We start from the raw sequence: 19,914 nt of genomic DNA, 5'->3' as shown, positions 1-19,914 counted from the left end.
CCTATCACCTTTCCATCGCTAACACCCGGCAAATTATTCACGTCCTCCTCCGTGAAGACAGAAACAAAAAAGTTATTCAATACCTTAGCCATATCCCCATCCCCTACCACTAGGTCCCCCTTCTCATCCTCTAAAGGACCAACATTCACCCTAGCCAGTCTCTTCCTTTTTATGTATTTATAAAAACTCTTGCCATCCTTTTTTATATTAAGCGCTAGCCCAGCTTCATAGTTTCTCCTACCCTTCTTTATCAACTTCTTTGTCAATCTTTGTTGACATTTAAACCTCTCCCAATCCTCTTCTCGCCCACTACTCTTAGCTACTCTAAATTCCTCCGCTTTTAGTTTAACACTTTCCTTCACCTCCTTCGTTATCCATGGCTTATTACCTCTCCTCCTACGGTCCTTTTTGACTATCGGAATAAATTTCCGCTGAGCACCAAGAAAGATCTCCTTAAAGATCCTCCACTGCTCCTCAACAGACCCTCCCTCCAACACGCTCTCCCAGTCCACATTCGCCAATTCTTCTCTCATCCTACCGTACTCCCCTCTATTCAAACAAAGGACGCGTGTCCGGGAACCCACTTTCTCCTCCTCCATCTGCACCAGAAACTCCACCATACAATGATCACTCTCCCCAAGAGGATCCTTCACCACAAGGTCCCTAATTCTACCCGCTTCATTACATAGCACGAGATCCAAGATAGCTCGCTCCCTCGTCGGCTCCAACACACACTGTTCGACGAAACTATCCCGGCAGCATTCCAAGAACTCTTCCCTGAGCCCCCCACGTCCAACATGGGTCGACCAATCAATATGCAGATTGAAATCCCCCATAACTACAGCCATCCCATTCCTGCACGCCGCACTTATTTGCGCGTTAACAGCCCGCCCCACCTCCAGATCATTATTCGGAGGCCTATAGACGACACCCACCAGCGTCTTCCTCCCTTTGCTGTTCCTAATCTCCACCCACAACGATTCCACTTTCTGCTCCTTGGCTCCAATATCATCCCTTGCTACCACCTTGATACTATCCTTAATCAGCAGAGCTACGCCTCCCCCTTTTCCCTCCTGCCTATCCTTCCTAAACACTTGATAGCCCTGTACATTCAGCTCCCAGTCCCTGTCACCCTGCAGCCACGTCTCTGTAATGGCCACCAGATCGTATCCATTTGTGTCGATCTGCGCCACCAGCTCATCCACTTTATTCCGAATGCTTCGTGCATTCAGATAAAGCGCTTTCATCCCAGCCTTCACCTGGACCCTATTTGCCGCAACGCCACCAACTATACTCACGCCCCCTACTCCCTTTATTATTGGGACATCCTCGGCCTCTTCCCTTACATGTACACTCTCCTTAACTTTAGACCTCGTAAGGTCACCTACCCTCGCACCCTCCCCCCCCCTAATTAGTTTAAAGCCCTGTCTATAGTCCTCTTTACTCGATTCGCCAGCACTCTGGTCCCAGCACGGTTCAGACCAACCCCATCCCGCCCGAACAGGTCCCACCTACCCCAATACTGGTGCCAATGCCCCATAAATTCAAATCCATTCCTCCCACACCAATCCCTGAGCCACCCATTCATTTCCTTAATCCTGTCAACCCTACGCCCATCTGCACACGGTTCAGGCAGTAGTCCAGAGATAACCACCTTGTCGGTTCTACTTTTTAATTCCATTCCCAGCTTTTCATACTCCCTCCCCAGATCCTCAAAGGCTGGGACAGAGGCCCATTGGACATTTAAAAATTACTGGGATTTATATAGGAGATTCTTTTCTCTTCATTCATTTATGGGACATGGGCGTCGCTGGCTGGCCAGCATTTATTGTCCATCCCTAGTTGCCTGAGGGCAGTTGAGAGTCAACCACATTGCTGTGTCTCTGAGTCACATGTAGGCCAGACCGGGTAAGGATGGCAGATTTCCTTCCTGAAAGGACATCAGTGATCCCGATGGGATTTTTCGACAGTCATCAGCAGATTCTTAATTCCAGATTTTTTAAATTGAATTCAAATTCCCACATCTACCATGGCGAGATTTGAACCCGGATCGCCAGAACATTGCATGAGCTTCTGGATTAACAGTCAAACACTAATACCACTGGGCCATTGCCCTCCCCAAGGAAACTACAGAGCTGCGGACCACAAGCTGGCGGGGGTGGTGAGGGGGGTGGATGAGATTGCACACTCTTTCTGAGACAGCACAAACACAGTGGATCAAATGGCCTGTGTGTGTGTGTCAGAAATTCCAACATTTGTTTTTTAAAGTTTAGATGCAAATCTGGTTCTAATTCCATTTATCCGAGGAGATGACAGCCAGAATTCTCCCATCCTGCCCGCCATGGGAATGGTAGTGAATAGGGAGGACAGACCGTGCAAAGCTCCACTGACCTCAGGTGGGATTCTCCGGTTTTGAGACAAGCGCGATGGGAAAATCCCGCCCAACATATCGGAGATGAGAAGTTAGAACCTGCGTGTTTCTCTCAGCTGTTACCAGTTCCTCTTCCTGAGACATCTGCCCCGTCTGAAAAAATAATTTGAACTCAACTCGAATTTTCAAAGATTTGAAGCTAAACAGTGAAACTAAATATAGTCTGAAATCACAACGTAAAGAGTAATTCTGTGTGTTTGTTTGGGTTGATTAGACCTTTGTGTCAGATGAGAGTTTGCGATTATTGTTGGTGAGGAAATTGGATAACTATGATTTGCGGTTTTTGGCTGCAGACTCTGTAAGTATACAGTGGTCAGAGTCCAGTCAGCACACGGTGGGTAGGTCCATCACAAAGTTCCCTATCACCCTCCTGTGAGTGTGCACCTGGATACAGAACACTTTGTGAATGAGATATCCCCACGCTGGGATCACAGGAGCAGCAGGATGTTCAATTCCATATCCCTGTTCAGCTACTCAGTGAGATCATGGCCAATCTGTACCTTAACTCCCCATCAACCTGCCTTTTCCACTCTAACAGGCCTATATTCATATTGAACATCCCAATTAAACCACCCTTTAATCTTCCAAGATTGAGGAAACATGAATCTAGTCTGTAAAACCTGGAAGAAGAAGGAGGCTTATGTTCGGATGAGGCTTGAGGGCTCGGGTAGTGCAGTAGAAAGCTTTAGATTGGCTAGGAGGGAGTTGAAGAGGGAGTTAAGAAGGGCTACAAGAGGGCATGAGATGACTTTGGCTGATAGGATTAAGGAGAATCCTAAGGCGTTCTATAGGTATGTCAAGAACAGAAGGTTGGTCAGGGCAAGATTAGGGCCAGTTACAGACAGTAGGGGGAAGTTGTGTGTGGAACCGGAAGAGATTGGAGAGGCATTGAACCATTATTTCTCTTCGGTGTTCACGCAGGACGATATGAATGTAGCTGAGGAGGTCACTGGGGTGAAGGGGTGTAAAATAGAAAGTATTGTAGTTGATACAGAGGATGTGTTGGATATTCTAGATGGGTTGAAAATAGATAAGTCCCCTGGTCCAGACGGGATTTACCCTAGGATTCCATGGGAGGCAAGAGAGGTGATTGCAGAGCCACTGGCTCTGATCTTCAGGTCGTCGTTGGTCTCTGGTATAGTACCGGAAGATTGGAGGACAGCGAATGTTGTCCCATTGTTTAAGAAGGGGAGCAGAGACTTCCCTGGGAATTATAGACCAGAGAGTCTTACTTCTGTAGTGGGCAAGGTTTTAGAAAGAATTATTAGGGATAGGATTTATAGTTATTTGGAGAGTAATGAATTGATTAGAGATAGTCAGCATGGTTTTGTAGCGGGAAGGTCGTGCCTTACTAACCTTATTGAGTTCTTTGAGAAGGTGACCAAAGAGGTGGATAGGGGTAAGGCAGTAGATGTGGCATATATGGATTTTAGTAAGGCGTTTGATAAGGTTCACCATGGTATGCTTCTGCAGAAAATGCAGATGTATGGGATTGTTGGTAATTTAGGTACTTGGATCAGGAATTGGTTAGCAGATAGGAGACAGAGGGTGGTGGTTGATGGTAATTATTCATCATGGAGTTCGGTTACGAGTGGTGTGCCTCAGGGATCTGTTTTGGGGCCACTGCTGTTTGTAATCTTTATTAATGATCTGGATGAGGGTATAGTTGGGTGGATTAGTAAGTTTGCTGATGACACCAAAGTCGGAGGTGTGGTAGATTGTGAGGAAGGGTGTCGAAGTTTGCAGGGTGACTTGGACAGGTTGCAGAGCTGGGCCGCGAGGTGGTGGATGGAGTTTAATGCGGAGAAGTGTGAGGTAATCCATTTCGGTAGGAATAACAGATGTGTTGAGTATAGGGCTAACGGGAGGACTTTGAATAGAGTGGAGGAGCAGAGGGATCTAGGTGTATGTGTACATAGATCCCTGAAAGTTGGGAATCAAGTAGATAAGGTTGTTAAGAAGGCGTACGGTGTCTTGGCGTTTATTGGTAGGGGGATTGAATTTAGGAGTCGCAGCGTCATGTTGCAACTGTACACAACTCTGGTGCGGCCGCACTTGGAGTACTGTGTGCAGTTCTGGTCCCCACATTACAGGAAGGATGTGGAGGCTTTGGAGAGGGTGCAGAGGAGGTTTACCAGGATGTTGCCTGGTATGCAGGGGAGGTCCTATGAGGAGAGACTGAGGGATTTGGGGTTGTTTTCACTGGAAAGAAGGCGGCTAAGAGGGGATCTTATAGAAACATATAAGATGATTAGAGGTTTAGATAGGGTGGATGGTGATAGCCTGTTTCCTCGGATGGAGAAAGCTAGCACGAGGGGGCATGGCTTTAAATTAAGGGGGGGTAGTTATAGGACGGATGTCAGGGGCAGGTTCTTTACCCAGAGGGTGGTGAGGGATTGGAATGCCCTGCCTGCTGCAGTTGTAAATGCGCCTAGTTTGGGGGCGTTTAAGAGATCCGTGGATAGGTTTATGGACGAAAAGGGATTGGTTTAGGCTAGTGGGTCATTGTTTTGTAACTGGTCGGCGCAACATCGTGGGCCGAAGGGCCTGTTCCGCGCTGTAATGTTCTATGTTCTATGTTCTAAAACCTGTCTTCATAAATTAACCCTTGCAGCCAAATATCGTTCTGGTGAATCTTTTGCAAGGCCAGTATCCCCTTATGGATATGCCGTGTCCTCGGCCCAACCATCTCCAGCTGCTTCATCAATAACCTTCCTTCCAGCATAAGGTCCTGAGTGAGGATTGCACAATGTTCAGCACCACTGGCAATTCCTCAGATACTGGAGCTGTTCATGTTCAAATGCAGCAAAATCTGGGCAATATCCAGGCTTGGGCCCCACAGGTGCTGAGCAATAACCATCTCCAACAACACAGAATCCAAACCAGTTCCCCATAACATTCAATCACCATCACTCAATCCCCCGGTATTCACATCCTAGGGGTTCCTGTTAACCAGAAATGGAACTGGACTAGTCACTTCTTTTATTCATTCATAGGACCTGGGCGTCGCTAGCTGGCCAGCATTTATTGCCCTAGTTGCCCCTTGAGAAGGTGGTGGTGAGCTGCCTTCTTGAATCGCTGCAGTCCGTGTTCTGTGGGTTGACCCACAATGCCACTGGGGAGGGAATTCCAGGATTTTGACCCAGTGGCTCGGCATAAACACAGTGGCTACCGGAGCGGGTCAAAGGCTAGGAATCTTGCAGAGAAACACTTACACCCTGACTCTCCAAAGCCTCTCTACCGCCTACAAGCCAGGAGTGTGATGGAACACTCTCCACTTGCCTGGGTGTCTGCAACGTCAGCAACACTCAAGAAACTCGACACCATCCAGGATAAAGCAGCCCTGCTTCATTCCTATCTCTTCCACAAAGGTTCAGGGGGTGGCACGGTGGCACAGTGGTTAGCACTGCTGCCTCACAGTGCCAGGGACACATGTTCGAATCCTGACTTGGGTCACTGTCTGTGTGGAGTTTGCATGTTCTCCCCGTGTCTGTGTGGGATTCCTCCGGGAGCTCCGGTTTCCTCCCACAGTCTGAAAGGCGTGCTGATTAGGTGCATTGGCCGTGCTAAATTCTCCCTCAGTTGAGGGGGTTGAGCTATGAGGAGAGGCTGAATAAACTAGGCTTGTACTCGTTAGAGTTTAGAAGAATGAGGGGAGATCTCATTGAGACGTATAAGATGATGAATGGGATGGATAGGATAGAGGTGGAAAGACTCTTCCCGCTCAAAAAAGACAGTAGGACTAGGGGGCACAGCCTCAAGATAAAGGGGGGGCGGTTCAGAACGGAGTTGAGGAGGAACTTCTTCACTCAAAGGGTGGTGAATCTCTGGAATTCTCTGCCCGTTGAAGTGGTGGAGGCTGCCTCGCTAAATATTTTTAAGAAGCGGGTTGATGGGTTTTTGATAAGAGAGGGGATTAAGGGTTATGGGGAGAGGGCGGGAAAGTGGAACTGAGCCACGACAGATCAGCCATGATCTTATTGAATGGCGGGGCAGGCTCGAAGGGCCAGATGGCCTACTCCTGCTCCTATTTCTTATGTTCTTATGTTCTTATGTAACCCGAACAGGTGCCAGAGAGTGGCGACTAGAAGATTCTCACAGTAATTTCATTGCGGTGTTAATGTAAGACTACTTGTGACACTAATAAATAAACTCTAATCCCTCCACTATTGATGCAGCAGTATGCACCATCTACAAAATACACCTCAGGAACTCGCCAAGGCTGTCTGCACAGCAGCTTCCCAACACCTGACCTCTACCACCTCAAAGGACAAGGGTAGCAGACACTTGGGAACATGTTCTCCTCCAAGTCACTCACCACCTTCTCGAGAACAATTTGGGCTGAGCTGCAACCTCTGGGCTCACCAGCGATACTCACGTCTCGGGATAGAATTTTTAAAAATCCTGAAGCTAAGCTGAGGAGGGGCATGAACCAACACAACGACCTTTGGAGGAGGGTTAACAGTGGTTTGCCTGGTTACAGCGGTTACAGGCGAGGGGATCGTGTGTAGACAGCTATGTGCATACACCCAATGCTGAGTTGGCAGCTTGACTGATCATCCCCCCTGTAATTCAGAAATAAATGCTGCTATTGAAAGCTTCATCTCACTCCTATTTCTGGATGATTCTATTTCTCCTGCAAATTCACAGAAATACCACAGTGAGCTGTGAATCCGAGAAAGCATAAAACTTCTGGCAAAATATTTAATACTGCTATTATCACAGTCACTGTCTGTGCGGAGTCTGCATGTTCTCCCTGTGTTTGCACGTTCTCCCCCTGTCTGCGTGGGTTTCTACTGGATCTCCACTTTCCTCCCACAGTCTGAAAGACGTGCTGGTTAGGATGCATTGACCCAAACAGGCACCAGAGTGTGGCGACTAGGGGATTTTCACAGTAACTTCATTGCAGTGTTAATGTAAACCTTACTTGTGACTGATAAATAAATTTAAACTTCTTTTAAAACATAGGTTTATACTTCCAATTGTGTATCACTGGTGAGAATAGAATAAGTTCATGTGTTATGATGCTTTTGGTATCTGTTCCTCAACCCTAACTGCCCTTGAGAAGGTATTGCTGAGCTGCCTCTGGAACCACTGCAGTCCCTGAGGTGTAGGTACACCTACAGTGCTGTTAGGGAGAGATTTCCCAGATTTGAGACATTCAGGAAGAGTTTTGATGGAGTAAATCAGGAGAAAGTGTTTGCAGTGACAGGAGGGTGGGTAACCAGAGGGACACAGATTGAAGAGAATCGGGAAAAGAACCAGAGGGGGAGATGAGGGGAATTTATTTGACACAGTGAGTTGTTGTGATCTGGAATGTGCTGCCTGAAAGGCCGATGGAAGCAGATTCAATAATAACTTTCAAAAGGGAATTGGAGAGAGAGTTGAAAAGGGGGTAAGATTTACAGGGCTGTGGGTCAGGGGAGTGGGACTAAATGCATAGTTCATTTAAAGAGCTGGCAGGGACACGGTGGACAGAATAGCCTCATGCAGTGCACTGAGACTGTCGGATTGGATGGTAATTCATCAGCAGTGAAGGATGGTGAACTACCCTGTAACCATTACACCCTGCACCCTGTAACCATTACACCCTGCACCCTGTAACCATTACACCCTGCACCCTGTAACCATTACACCCTGCACTCAGTAACCTGCCTAGAGTCCATCAAACCCTTCTCATTGCTTCAAATCCCTTCCTACTTGTACTCAGCCCTATCTCTGTAACCTCTTGTAGCCTCTACACCATCCCTCTCTTTGTAACCTCTTCCAGAGTGTACACACCTCCCTATGTCTGTAACCTCCTCTAGACTGTACACCCCCTCCCTACCTTTGTAACCTCCTCCAGTCCCTACCTCCCTCCCTATCTCTGTAACCTCCTCCTCTCCTGCAGGAGATTTCTTAAAGCTGCCTCTTTGACTTTCCGGGTGTATTGATGCCTTTCAGTTCTAGTGTCATTATTGTTCATTCTTTGAGTTGTTGTGAATGTCCTGGATATGAGGTGTTGTTTGAAACCAGCTGTTGTTTCTGAACCTCCCCATTCTGAGTAGGTGCTGCATTTTGGGAGTTACTCTCGAATCACAATCAGTCCGTCTGAACCCCTGCCAGCTCTTTGAATCCTTGATCCAGTCGATCCTGACTGGGTCAGTCGGGGGGGTTCAGGATCGGATGATCTGGGGTGGTGGGGGTGGGGGTGATGCTGCAGTAGGGAGGTGTGTATGGCGGAGTTGATTTCAGCAATGGAATGGGTGTGTATCTGCAAACTGATCTCAACTTTCTCTGCTGCCTGTGTCGCCACCTTTAAGGAGTTGTGTGTGAACACAGTGGCTTTCTGTGACTAACCCCTCCTTTAATATTGTACTATTTATTTACCTCACTGCAAACTCCCTCCCAAAATCCATCAGATCTATTCTTTGTGAAGTTGTACCTGTTATTAGTCATTGCACCAGTCTGTCCGAGTCCCCTGCAGTTTGTTACTCACCAATTCAATTCAGATATTGTCACCTAGAAATTTAGGTTTCTGTGTTTTCAAGCCCAGCTCATGAAGATAAATCAATAGAACATAGAACATTACAGTGCAGAACAGGCCCTTCAGCCCACGATGTTGCGCCGAAACAATAAAGCAGGTTTTCCACAAATCCACCAGTGTAACCCTCCCTGCAATATGAAAATTAACAAGCTCCCGTCCTCCTGTGTCCCACTAAACAGCGAGTGAGTTTGCCAGTGGTTGAAGAAGCACTCTTTCAAAGAGGGAGTTATCCCTGGTGTCCAGACTCATAATTACCCCTCAGCCAATATCCCAAAAACAGATGCTGTGACCACAATCACAGTCCGGGGAATCTCTCCGTTTGGTTTTTCCGACATTATAAACATGATTCCACTTCCAAATTATCCCCCTGACTGCTGAAGTGTTTGGGATGTTCTTGAGGTGGTGAAAGATTCTGAGGAATGGTGAATGTTTTCAGTTCTTTTACCAAACCATTTAGTGGTTGATTTTCGTAACGTTCTTCTCTCTTCCTCCATTCGCAGCTGATCCTGTTGATGTTCTTCACGCATTAGAATTTCACAATTTTCCAGAGGGAATTTCCAAAACGCCTGGGTACTGCAAGAACAGGAGGAATTCCCAGGGGCCGGACGTGGCGTATAAAGTGACCAAACGAGCCCAACTCAGTGCTCCAACCAAACAATTATACCCAGGTATGTGACAGCAGGCACAGACTGAGGTGAAGGCCAGTCCCAGCATGGCGTGGAGTGATTTACAGAGGCTGATGGTGTGGGACACTGGACCCACAAGCAGCTCCCCTCAGTCAGTGCTCACCAGAGTGTCACAGTCTGAGACACACAATCTCACTACAATATAGTAATCACTGACCTGCCTGCAGAACAAACCAGTCTCCTCATCACAAATAACCCAGGAACAGCCTGGGGTCAGCTTCCAAATGTTTAACATTTAAATATCGCTGATTGTCACTGAGCTGAGGGTTAAACCCCGCCCCCAGAGGGATAGGAGGAGGCCATTCAGTGAGATCTTGGTGATCTTTATCTTTGCTTCAATTTCCCTGAATGCCCTTTCCCAACGGAAACCTGACAATCCCAGCTCCAACACTGGGATACAACTTCCTGGGGAGTGGGGTCCAGGTTTCCACTGCCCTCTGTGGGAAGGGATGCCTCTGGACACAACCCCCCCCCCACCCACCCACTCCCCATTGGGTCTCTATATTGACCCTGTCAAATCCTTTAATCATCTTGTGTGTTTCAATTCGATCCCCCTTTGTTTTTTACATGCTGCATCTGGGTAACCTCGTCTCACAAGTTAACCCTTTTCTCCCCAATCTCACTCTGGTGAATCCATTCTGCCCCCTCACACAGGCCAATATCTCTTTCCTGAGGGGTGGGACCCTCCAAACCAGGCAGCATCCTGGTAAATCTCCTCTGCACTCTCTCCAATGCTTCCACATCCTTCTTATAGTGAGGTGACCAGAACTGAGCACAATATTCCAAATGTGGTCTCACCAAGGTCCTGTATAGTTGCAGCATAACCCCACAGCTCTTAAACTCAAACCCCCTGTTAATAAACACTAACACACTATCAGCCTTCTTCACGGCTCTATCCACTTGAGTGGAAACCTTCAGAGATCTGTGGATATGAACCCCAAGATCTCTCTGTTCCTCCACATTCTTCAGAACACTGTCATTGATCCAGTAATCCGCATTCAAGTTTGTCCTACCAAAATGAATCAACAAGATTCAAAATACCAAAATGTCCGATAAGAATCAGACGGCACAGTGACCTATCTTGGTAATTGAAGGTCAGAGTTTGCTGAATGAGCTGTAATTGACTCAAGCAGATAAAAATCCATTGGTTGAAAATATTGAATATTGGAGGTTTTCAGGGGTTGCTGTGTTCCGAGACTGTCCAAGTTGAGGATATGTCCAATTATCAGAATCCGGAAAAAACACCTACATTTTTTTGGACCTGCCCAGTGCCCTATGACCTTGATCAGAAGGTTAAGGTTGATTTAGGAAGACTGGGCGATCTCAGTATTATAAACACCAAACAATTCTCCAATTGGGCAGCACCACAGAATCTGTGGACATTATGAGCTAACGGCCAATGAAGGAGTTCAGATGGACAGATACTCCATTCCTAGAATTGAGGTCCTTTACACCAAACTACCGGCGTTTAAAACACACCAAGTTGGATCTCAGCCACAGCTAAGAACATAAGAACATAAGAAATAGGAGCAGGAGTAGGCCATCTAGCCCTTCGAGCCTGCCCCGCCATTCAATAAGATCATGGCTGATCTGTTGTGGCTCAGTTCCACTTTCCCGCCCTCTCCCCATAACCCTTAATCCCCTCTCTTATCAAAAACCCATCAACCCGCTTCTTAAAAATATTTAGCGAGGCAGCCTCCACCACTTCAACGGGCAGAGAATTCCAGAGATTCACCACCCTTTGAGTGAAGAAGTTCCTCCTCAACTCCGTTCTGAACCGCCCCCCCTTTATCTTGAGGCTGTGCCCCCTAGTCCTACTGTCTTTTTTGAGCGGGAAGAGTCTTTCCACCTCTATCCTATCCATCCCATTCATCATCTTATACGTCTCAATGAGATCTCCCCTCATTCTTCTAAACTCTAACGAGTACAAGCCTAGTTTATTCAGCCTCTCCTCATAGCTCAATCCCCTCAACTCCGGTATCAGCCTAGTAAACCTCCTCTGCACTCCCTCCAGGGCCAAAATATCCTTGCGCAGGTGCGGCGCCCAAAACTGCACACAGTACTCCAGCTGCGGCCTCACCAATGCCCTATACAGCTGCAGCAAGACCTCCCTACTTTTATATTCAATCCCCCTCGCTATGAAGGCCAGCATCCCATTCGCCTTCCTGACCACCTGCTGCACCTGCAAGCTGGGTTTTTGCGACTCATGCACAAGGACCCCGAGGTCCCTCTGCACCGTCGCCTGCTGCAGTTTTTCGCCACGTAAGTAATAGTCATTCCTACCATTCTTCCTACCAGAGTGGACCACCTCACACTTGCCAACATTAAATTCCATTTGCCATTTCCTGGCCCATTCGCCCAGCCTATCTAGATCCTTCTGCAGACTCTCCACACCCTCCGCACAATTTGCCTTTCCCCCAATCTTGGTGTCATCAGCAAATTTCGACACCCTGCACTCGGTTCCCTCCTCCAGATCATCTATATAAATGGTAAATAGCTGAGGCCCCAGCACCGACCCCTGGGGCACCCCACTAGTCACCAACCGCCAATCCGAATAGCACCCATTGACCCCCACTCTCTGCCTCCTATTTGACAACCAATCCTCTATCCACGCTAACACCCTACCCCCAACTCCATGTCCCCTGACCTTCTGCAATAACCTCTTGTGAGGTACCTTGTCAAACGCCTTCTGAAAATCCAGAAAGACCACATCCACCGGCTCTCCTCTATCCACTGCCCTAGACACATCCTCATAGAACTCCAGTAAATTTGTCAGACACGACTTCCCTTTAATGAAACCGTGTTGCATCCGCCCTATCAAGCAATTCCCTTCAAGATGCCTCGCAATTTCCTGCTTAATGACGGATTCTAACATTTTACCTACCACAGACGTTAAACTAACCGGCCTATAATTCCCCGCCTTTTGCCTGGCACCCTTCTTAAACAACGGCGTAACATTAGCCGTTTTCCAATCTTCCGGCACTTCCCCGGAATCCAGCGACGTCTGGAAAATAACCACCAAGGCATCCACTATCACCTCCGCCATTTCTTTCAGAACCCTCGGATGCATTCCATCCGGTCCTGGGGACTTGTCCACAATCAGCCCCTCCAGTCTGTCGAGCACCACCTCTCTAGTAACAGTAATGTCATTAAGACCCTCCATTCCTACCACCTTTCCATCGCTAACACCCGGCAAATTATTCACGTCCTCCTCCGTGAAGACCGAAACAAAAAAGTTATTCAATACCTTAGCCATATCCCCATCCCCTACCACTAGGTCCCCCTTCTCATCCTCTAAGGGTCCAACGTTCACCCTAGCCAGCCTCTTCCTTTTTATATATTTATAAAAACTCTTGCTATCCTTTTTTATATTAAGTGCTAGCCCAGCTTCATAGCTTCTCCTACCCTTCTTTATCAAATTCTTTGTCAATCTTTGTTGACATTTAAACCTTTCCCAATCCTCTTCTCGCCCACTACTCTTAGCTACTCTAAATTCCTCCGCTTTTAATTTAACACTTTCCTTCACCTCCTTCGTTATCCACGGCTTATTACCTCTCTTCCTACTGTCCTTTTTAACCATCGGAATAAATTTCTGCTGAGCACCAAGAAAGATCTCCTTAAAGATCCTCCACTGCTCCTCAACAGACCTACCTTCCAACGCACTCCCCCAGTCCACATTTGCCAATTCTTCTCTCATCCTACCGTACTCTACCAGCAGCTGGAGTTGGATGAAGGTTCTCAAAGGTTGGTTACTATCAGCACCCACACGGTTTACATCAGTATAGACCTCCGGAGTATCATCAGCCTGTGCCATTCTCCAGATGGAAAGTTTATTGTGAAACATAATGGTGCATCTCAATGACATCCTAATCATAGGGGCCTCACCCGAGGAACACAGAGCTAACTTGGAGGAAGATTAGAGAAGATTTAAAGAAATGGGTGTGAGATTGAGACAGGGAAACACACTTTCCAGGCAGACAAAGTTCCATGCTTGGGTTTCAGGGTGGATGCGGAAGGTTTCCATCCTTTGGAGGATAAAGTTAAAGCTGTTGAGGAAGTTCCACAGCCAGAAAACACGTCAGAGTTAAAATCATTCCCAGGAATGGTGAATTATCACAGCAGATTCTTACAAAATGTGTTTACCACCTTAACTCTACTCAGCCAGCTGTTAAAGAAACATCAGCGATGGAAATACAGAGAGGAACCAAAAGAAACATTCACAAAATTCAATTAGTTGTTGACGTTGCTGATGAACTTTGATCCAACCAAAGCCTGGATAATGACCCTGTGATTACATCACCGTATGGAGTGGGAATGGTTTTATCCCACAGGATGGTCGCTGGAGCAGAAAGACCCAGTGCCTTTGCATCGAGAACATTTTGTCAGATGCAGAATAAAAGTATTTCCAGATAGATAGCAAGAGTTTGGCAGTAATGGAAATTTCATCAGTCTACTTATAGACATCATTTCACGATAGTTTCCAATCAGAGGCCATTGTTCGGTTTATTCAGAGGTGATAAGCCAGTGCGACCAGTTGCCGCTGTGGGGATGCAGAGCTGGGCTGTCTTGTTAGCAGTGTATGGTTATATGTTCCAGCATCGCCCAGGGACACAGAGATCAAATACAGAGACACTCAGCCATTTGCCTTTGCCGCAGACTGTTCCTTCACCGCCGTTCTACAAGAGATAGCACTGCACCTGATAAAGACCTTACCAGTCTGAACTAAACACATCAAGCTATGGACAGGAAGAGACCCAATGTTTTAAAGGTCAGGAAGATGATGATGGAAGGGTAGCAATTTGATGAGTCAGAGCCGCTTAAATCCGACCAACACAGAAGCAGGGAGATAGCGCGTGAGGACAGGGCGTTTTTGTGGAGGCGATGGTATAGTCCCACCCCAGGGGAGATGAGAGTGGTTGGGGTGTGGAATGAGAGTGGTTGGGGTGTGGAATGCACTGCCTGCTGTGATAGTGGAGTCGGACACTTTAGCAACTTTCAAGCAGTTATTGGATAGGCACATGGAGCACTCCAGAATGATAAGGAGTGGGATAGCTTGCATGCTGCAACTGTACGAAACTCTGGCGCGGCCGCACTTGGAGTGTGGTGTACGGCTCTGGTTGCCGCATTATAAGAAAGATGTGGAGGCATTGGAAAGGGTGCAGAGGAGGTTTACCAGGATGTTGCCTGGTATGGTGGGAAGGTCTTATGAGGAAAGGCTGAGGGACTTGAGGTTATTTTCATTGGAGAGAAGAAGGTTACGAGGTGACCTAATTGAGGCGTACGAGATGATCAGAGGGTTAGATAGGGTGGATAGTGAGAGCCTTTTTCCTTGGATAACACAAGGGGACATAGTTTTAAATTGAGGGGTGGTAATTATAGGACGGAAGTCAAAGGTAGGTTCTTTACTCAGAGTGTAATCCGGGCGTGGAATGTCCGGCCTGCATCAGTTGTGGACTCGCCAACTTTAAGGGCGAGTCAAATGGTCAGTGGATAGGCATATGGATAAGATTGGAATAGTTTAGGTTAGAGGGTCATTAGATTGGTTCTACTGGTCAGTGCAACATCGAGGGCCGAAGGGCCTGTACTGCGCTGGAATGTTCTATGTTCTATGGTCTACGACTTTTATTACAGGAATTCACACCTTACACACAGGGTCGAGCAGGGTGAAAGCACAAGAGTGAAAAGGTGTTTGGTGGCCAGGCGTTGATAAACAAATTGAAGGAATGGTCAATCGTGAAGTCCAATCTGCATTGCTGCCACCGGCAAATATACAGCCATGGGAGCAGCTAGGCAGACACTGGGCGAGGAGACATATCAATGCTGCAGGACCATTTACAGCCCATAGGCCTCGCTCAAGCCAGACCGGAAATCCCTGCCCGAGGCCAGAGGAGATTTCTGCTGTTGGACATCGCCCACTCCAATTTTGTGGCAGAATGTGGTGGAGTTCCAGCCCATATGTTTCCAATATCAGTGGATGCACAACCTAAATGGCTGGATGTCCGGTTGATAAAATCCATGACAGATCCTGTCACCATTGACAAATTGAGGAAAATGTTTGCCTTCCATGGAATTGCAGAGGTCTGAGTGTCAGACAGTGGTGATGTGGAGATGCCGGCGTTGGACTGGGGTAAACACAGTAAGAAGTCTCACAACCAGGTTAAAGTCCAACAGGTTTATTTGGTAGCAAAAGCCACTAGCTTTCGGAGCACTGCTCCTTCGTCAGTTAAGTGGGAGTTTTGTTCACAAACAGGGGATATAAAGACACAAACTCAATTTACAAAATAATGGTTGGAATGCGAGTCTTTACAGGTAATCAAGTCTTAAAGATACAGACAATGTGAGTAGAGATAACATTATGCACAGTTAAAGAGATGTGTATTGTCTCCAGACAGGACAGTAAGTGAGGTTTTGCAAACCCAGGCAAGTCATGGGGGCTACGTGACATGAACCCAAGATCCCTGTTGAGACCGTCCTCATGTGTGCGGAACTTGGCTATCAGTCTCTGCTCAGCGACTCTGCGCTGTCGTGTGTCGTGAAGGCCGCCTTGGAGAATGCTTACCCGAAGGTCAGAGGCCGAATGCCTGTGACCACTGAAGTGTTCGCCAACAGGAAGGGAACAGTCTTGCCTGGTGATTGTCGAGCGATGTTCATTCATTCGTTGTCGTAGCGTCTGCATGGTCTCCCCAATGTACCATGCTTCGGGACATCCTTTCCTGCAGCATGTCAGGTAGACAACGTTGGCCGAGTTGCCAGAGTATGTACCGTGTACCTGGTGGATGGTATTCTCACATGAGATGATGGCATCCGTGTCGATGGTCCGGCATGTCTTGCAGAGGCTGCAGGTGGCCCCTGCAGTGGAACTGGTCTCCCTACGGGTGGTTACTAGGTTCCCTGTGGTAAAGGTGAAATGAGCTGCCAGGGGTTTGTGTAACAGAAGAGACGACAGAAACAGGAAAACCTCAACCCTGGATTGACGAGTTCACCTTTCGCAACATCCAATCAGATTGATTAGTTCCTGAAACGAGTAATACAGGATTGAAACGTTCTAGTCTCTGGACTGACTAAACTTGTGAGGAATTCTCCTGGGATATTCCTGATGAACAAATCTATATTTAATCGGGAGTTGGGTGGTGATGGTGCTGGAAGGAGTGTGGCCCCTTTAACTGGGTGATTCCTGAGGGTCACGTGATCAGGTTGGACCCTCTGGAGAGGCCGCTTGGGAAGCAGAGTCAATCGGGAGTGTGTCCCAGGGTAGGGTGCAGAGGAGACGGGCATTTAACTCTGTCAGAACCTTGTTATATACACCCATTTCTCGCTGGTAATAAACCCTTTTATAGTTTGACCAAAATGAGTTGCCTCTGAAGTGATTACACCCAAGAAACATCCAGCTGTGTACATCTGGAACATTGCAATTCAACTCTAATCGCAACAGATTGCAGAGAGAAGGTTCCGGATGCCCACACCTCTCAGTGTGAGTGAGGATGTTCCTAATGTTACCCTGAAAAGCCTGACTCTGACCGAAGGTCTTGAAGTGAACCCCTATCCTCCCCCACCTCCACAATCCCCACTCCCCCCCCACCCCACAACCTCTGGCCTCCACAGTCCCCACATGGCCTCTACATTGGCTCTATCCTGCCCCCGCTCCCCCCCACCAACCCCCCCACCCCCCGGCCTCCCTCCACCCTCCACTCACTCTCCTCCCACCCCCCCAGCCCCGGCCTCCACACTGACTCCAACCCCAGCCCCCCCTCTCCCGGCCTCCTCCACAGTCCCTCCACCCTCCTGCCCCCCCATCCCCTCGACCTCCACACTGCCTCGACCCTCCACCCACAACAATGGAATAGTTTCTCTCCAGTGATCCAGCTAAATCCTTGAATCATCTGAAACATCTCGGTAAAATCACCTCTTCATCTTGGGAAATTAAGGTACTTTCAGTCTAATTTGGGTAATCTATCCTCATGATTTGACCCTTTTCTGCCCAGTTTCACTCTGGTGAATCCAGTCTGCTCTCTCTCCAAGGCTGGGTAATGAATGCTGCTCATCCAGCGATACCCATGTCCCACGAACAAATAAACAAAATCTTCAGAAACAGTGAAATATGTCCCTGTCTCCATCAGTAAGGGTGAAGTGGAAATGGATGAAAGCTTCAAGTTTCTATGGATCCAGATCACCAACAACCTGTCCTGGTCCCGCCATGCAGACGCAATTAAGAAAGCCCCACCATCACCTCTACTTTCTCAGAAGACTAAGGAAATTTGGCATGTCCGCTACGACTCTCACCAACTTTTACAGATGCCCCATAGAAAGCATTCTTTCTGCTTGTATCTCAGTTCGGTCTGGGCTCCTGCCCTGCCCAAGACCACAAGGAACTACAAAGGGATGTGAATGTAGCCCAATCCATCACACAAACCAGCCTCCCATCCATTGATTCTGGGCCTGATTTTACCATTTTCGTTTTAAGTGCTGAACCTGGGCACAGTTCAGATCCGATTTGGAAATCTGCTCTCACGCTCTCCCATACGCACTCAGCCTGAAAAACAAAATCATGGGTCCCATTCGCGCTGTGGATGGGGCTTAGCACGGCCGAAATGATCGGAGCTCTGAACCGCGTGAGAAAGCGTGTCTGTGTCAGATCGCTCACCGCTCCTAAAACAGAGAAAGCGGCCCAGGGGCGAGAAGTGGGAGCGATGGCCTCCATCGACATCCTCTTATCTACACCCCACCCCCACCGCCGCTACCCAGACAGATTGTGACTCCCTACCCCCTTTCCCCCAACCAATTACCTACAGAGTGGCAGTGGACCCCCCCGTCTCCCCTGCCCCCCCCCACCCCCAGCAGAGATCCATCTGTTTCCTCCTGCCCACCAGTGAGCGATCGGACCTCCCACCCCCCCCCGCCCCCCCCGCCAGAGATACATCTCTCCCCCACAAAGCCCCCAGAGAACAGTCTGGCTTCACTCCTCCCCCCACCCCCCCCGCTCCTCACAAGAGGAACATCTGACCCTCCTCCTCCCCCCCACCAGAAAATGATCAGACCAACCACCCCCCCACCCCCACATCCACTGCCACCAGACAACGATCGCCCCTACCCGCACCCCTCCTCCTCCCCCCGAACCAGGCAACGATCGGGCCTCACTACCCCCCCCTCCCCACCAGAGATACATCTGACCCGCCTCCTCCTCCACCCCTGCCCCCCCCTCCAACCAGACAACGATCTGGCCTCACTGCCCTCCCCCCACACAACCAGAGAATGATGTGACCCGCTTCCCTCCTCACCCCCATCGATCTGAGTCAGGGAGTTGTTGGAAGTTTGGAACTCACCTCTTCAGCAGCCAGAGCTCCCGGTTCAGACTATTATTCAGCAGGTTTATTACGGAGAGATTCCGGATCGGGGAGCGCGGGGGTAAAGGGGGAAATGCTGATGTGTGGGATTGAGGGTAATCTAGGAAATTGGATCAGGAATTGGCTAGCGGATAGGAGACAGAGGGTGGTGGTGGATGGTAAATATTCATCATGGAGTACAGTTACGAGTGGTGTGCCTCAGGGATCTGTTTTGGGGCCACTGCTGTTTGTAATTTTTATTAATGATCTGGATGAGGGTATAGTTGGGTGGATTAGTAAATTTGCTGATGACACCAAAGTCGGAGGTGTGGTAGATTGTGAGGAAGGGTGTCATAGTTTGCAGGAAGACTTGGACAGGTTGCAGAGCTGGGCCGAGAGGTGGCGGATGGAGTTTAATGCGGAGAAGTGTGAGGTAATTCACTTTGGTAGGAATAACAGATGTGTCGAGTATAGGGCTAACGGGAGGACTTTGAATAGTGTGGATGAACAGAGGGATCTAGGTGTATGTGTACATAGATCCCTGAAAGTTGGGAATTAAGTAGATAGGGTTGTTAAGAAGGCATACGGTGTCTTGGCGTTTATTGGTAGGGGGATTGAATTTAGGAGTCGCAGCGTCATGTTGCAACTGTACACAACTCTGGTGCGGCCGCACTTGGAGTATTGTGTGCAGTTCTGGTCCCCACATTACAGGAAGGATGTGGAGGCTTTGGAGAGGGTGCAGAGGAGGTTTACCAGGATGTTGCCTGGTATGGAGGGGAGGTCCTATGAGGAGAGGCTGAGGGATTTGGGGTTGTTTTCGCTGGAAAGAAGGCAGCTAAGAGGGGATCTTATTGAAACATATAAGATGATTAGAGGTTTAGATAGGGTGGACAGTGATAGCCTTTTTCCTCGGATGGAGAAATCTAGCACGAGGGGGCATGGCTTTAAATT

General features: G+C 48.3%; 1 protein-coding gene across 1 annotated transcript in view; it reads left to right on the top strand.

The window, feature by feature from the left end:
* The window catches only part of col11a1a (collagen, type XI, alpha 1a), a 443,284-nt gene that overhangs the window by 16,782 nt on the left and 406,588 nt on the right, over nt 1–19,914 (top strand). Inside the window, exon 2 of the mRNA XM_080195067.1 lies at nt 9,458–9,625. Coding sequence (XP_080051193.1) covers nt 9,458–9,625 — 168 coding nt within the window. The remainder of the gene's footprint in view (nt 1–9,457; nt 9,626–19,914) is intronic.

This window comes from Carcharhinus amblyrhynchos, chromosome 9 (genome assembly GCF_965287045.1).
Source record: "Carcharhinus amblyrhynchos chromosome 9, sCarAmb.v2.hapA, whole genome shotgun sequence".
Lineage (NCBI taxonomy): Eukaryota > Metazoa > Chordata > Chondrichthyes > Carcharhiniformes > Carcharhinidae > Carcharhinus > Carcharhinus amblyrhynchos.
Note: the sequence above shows the minus strand (reverse complement) of the source record. Positions and strands in the feature narration are given on the sequence as shown.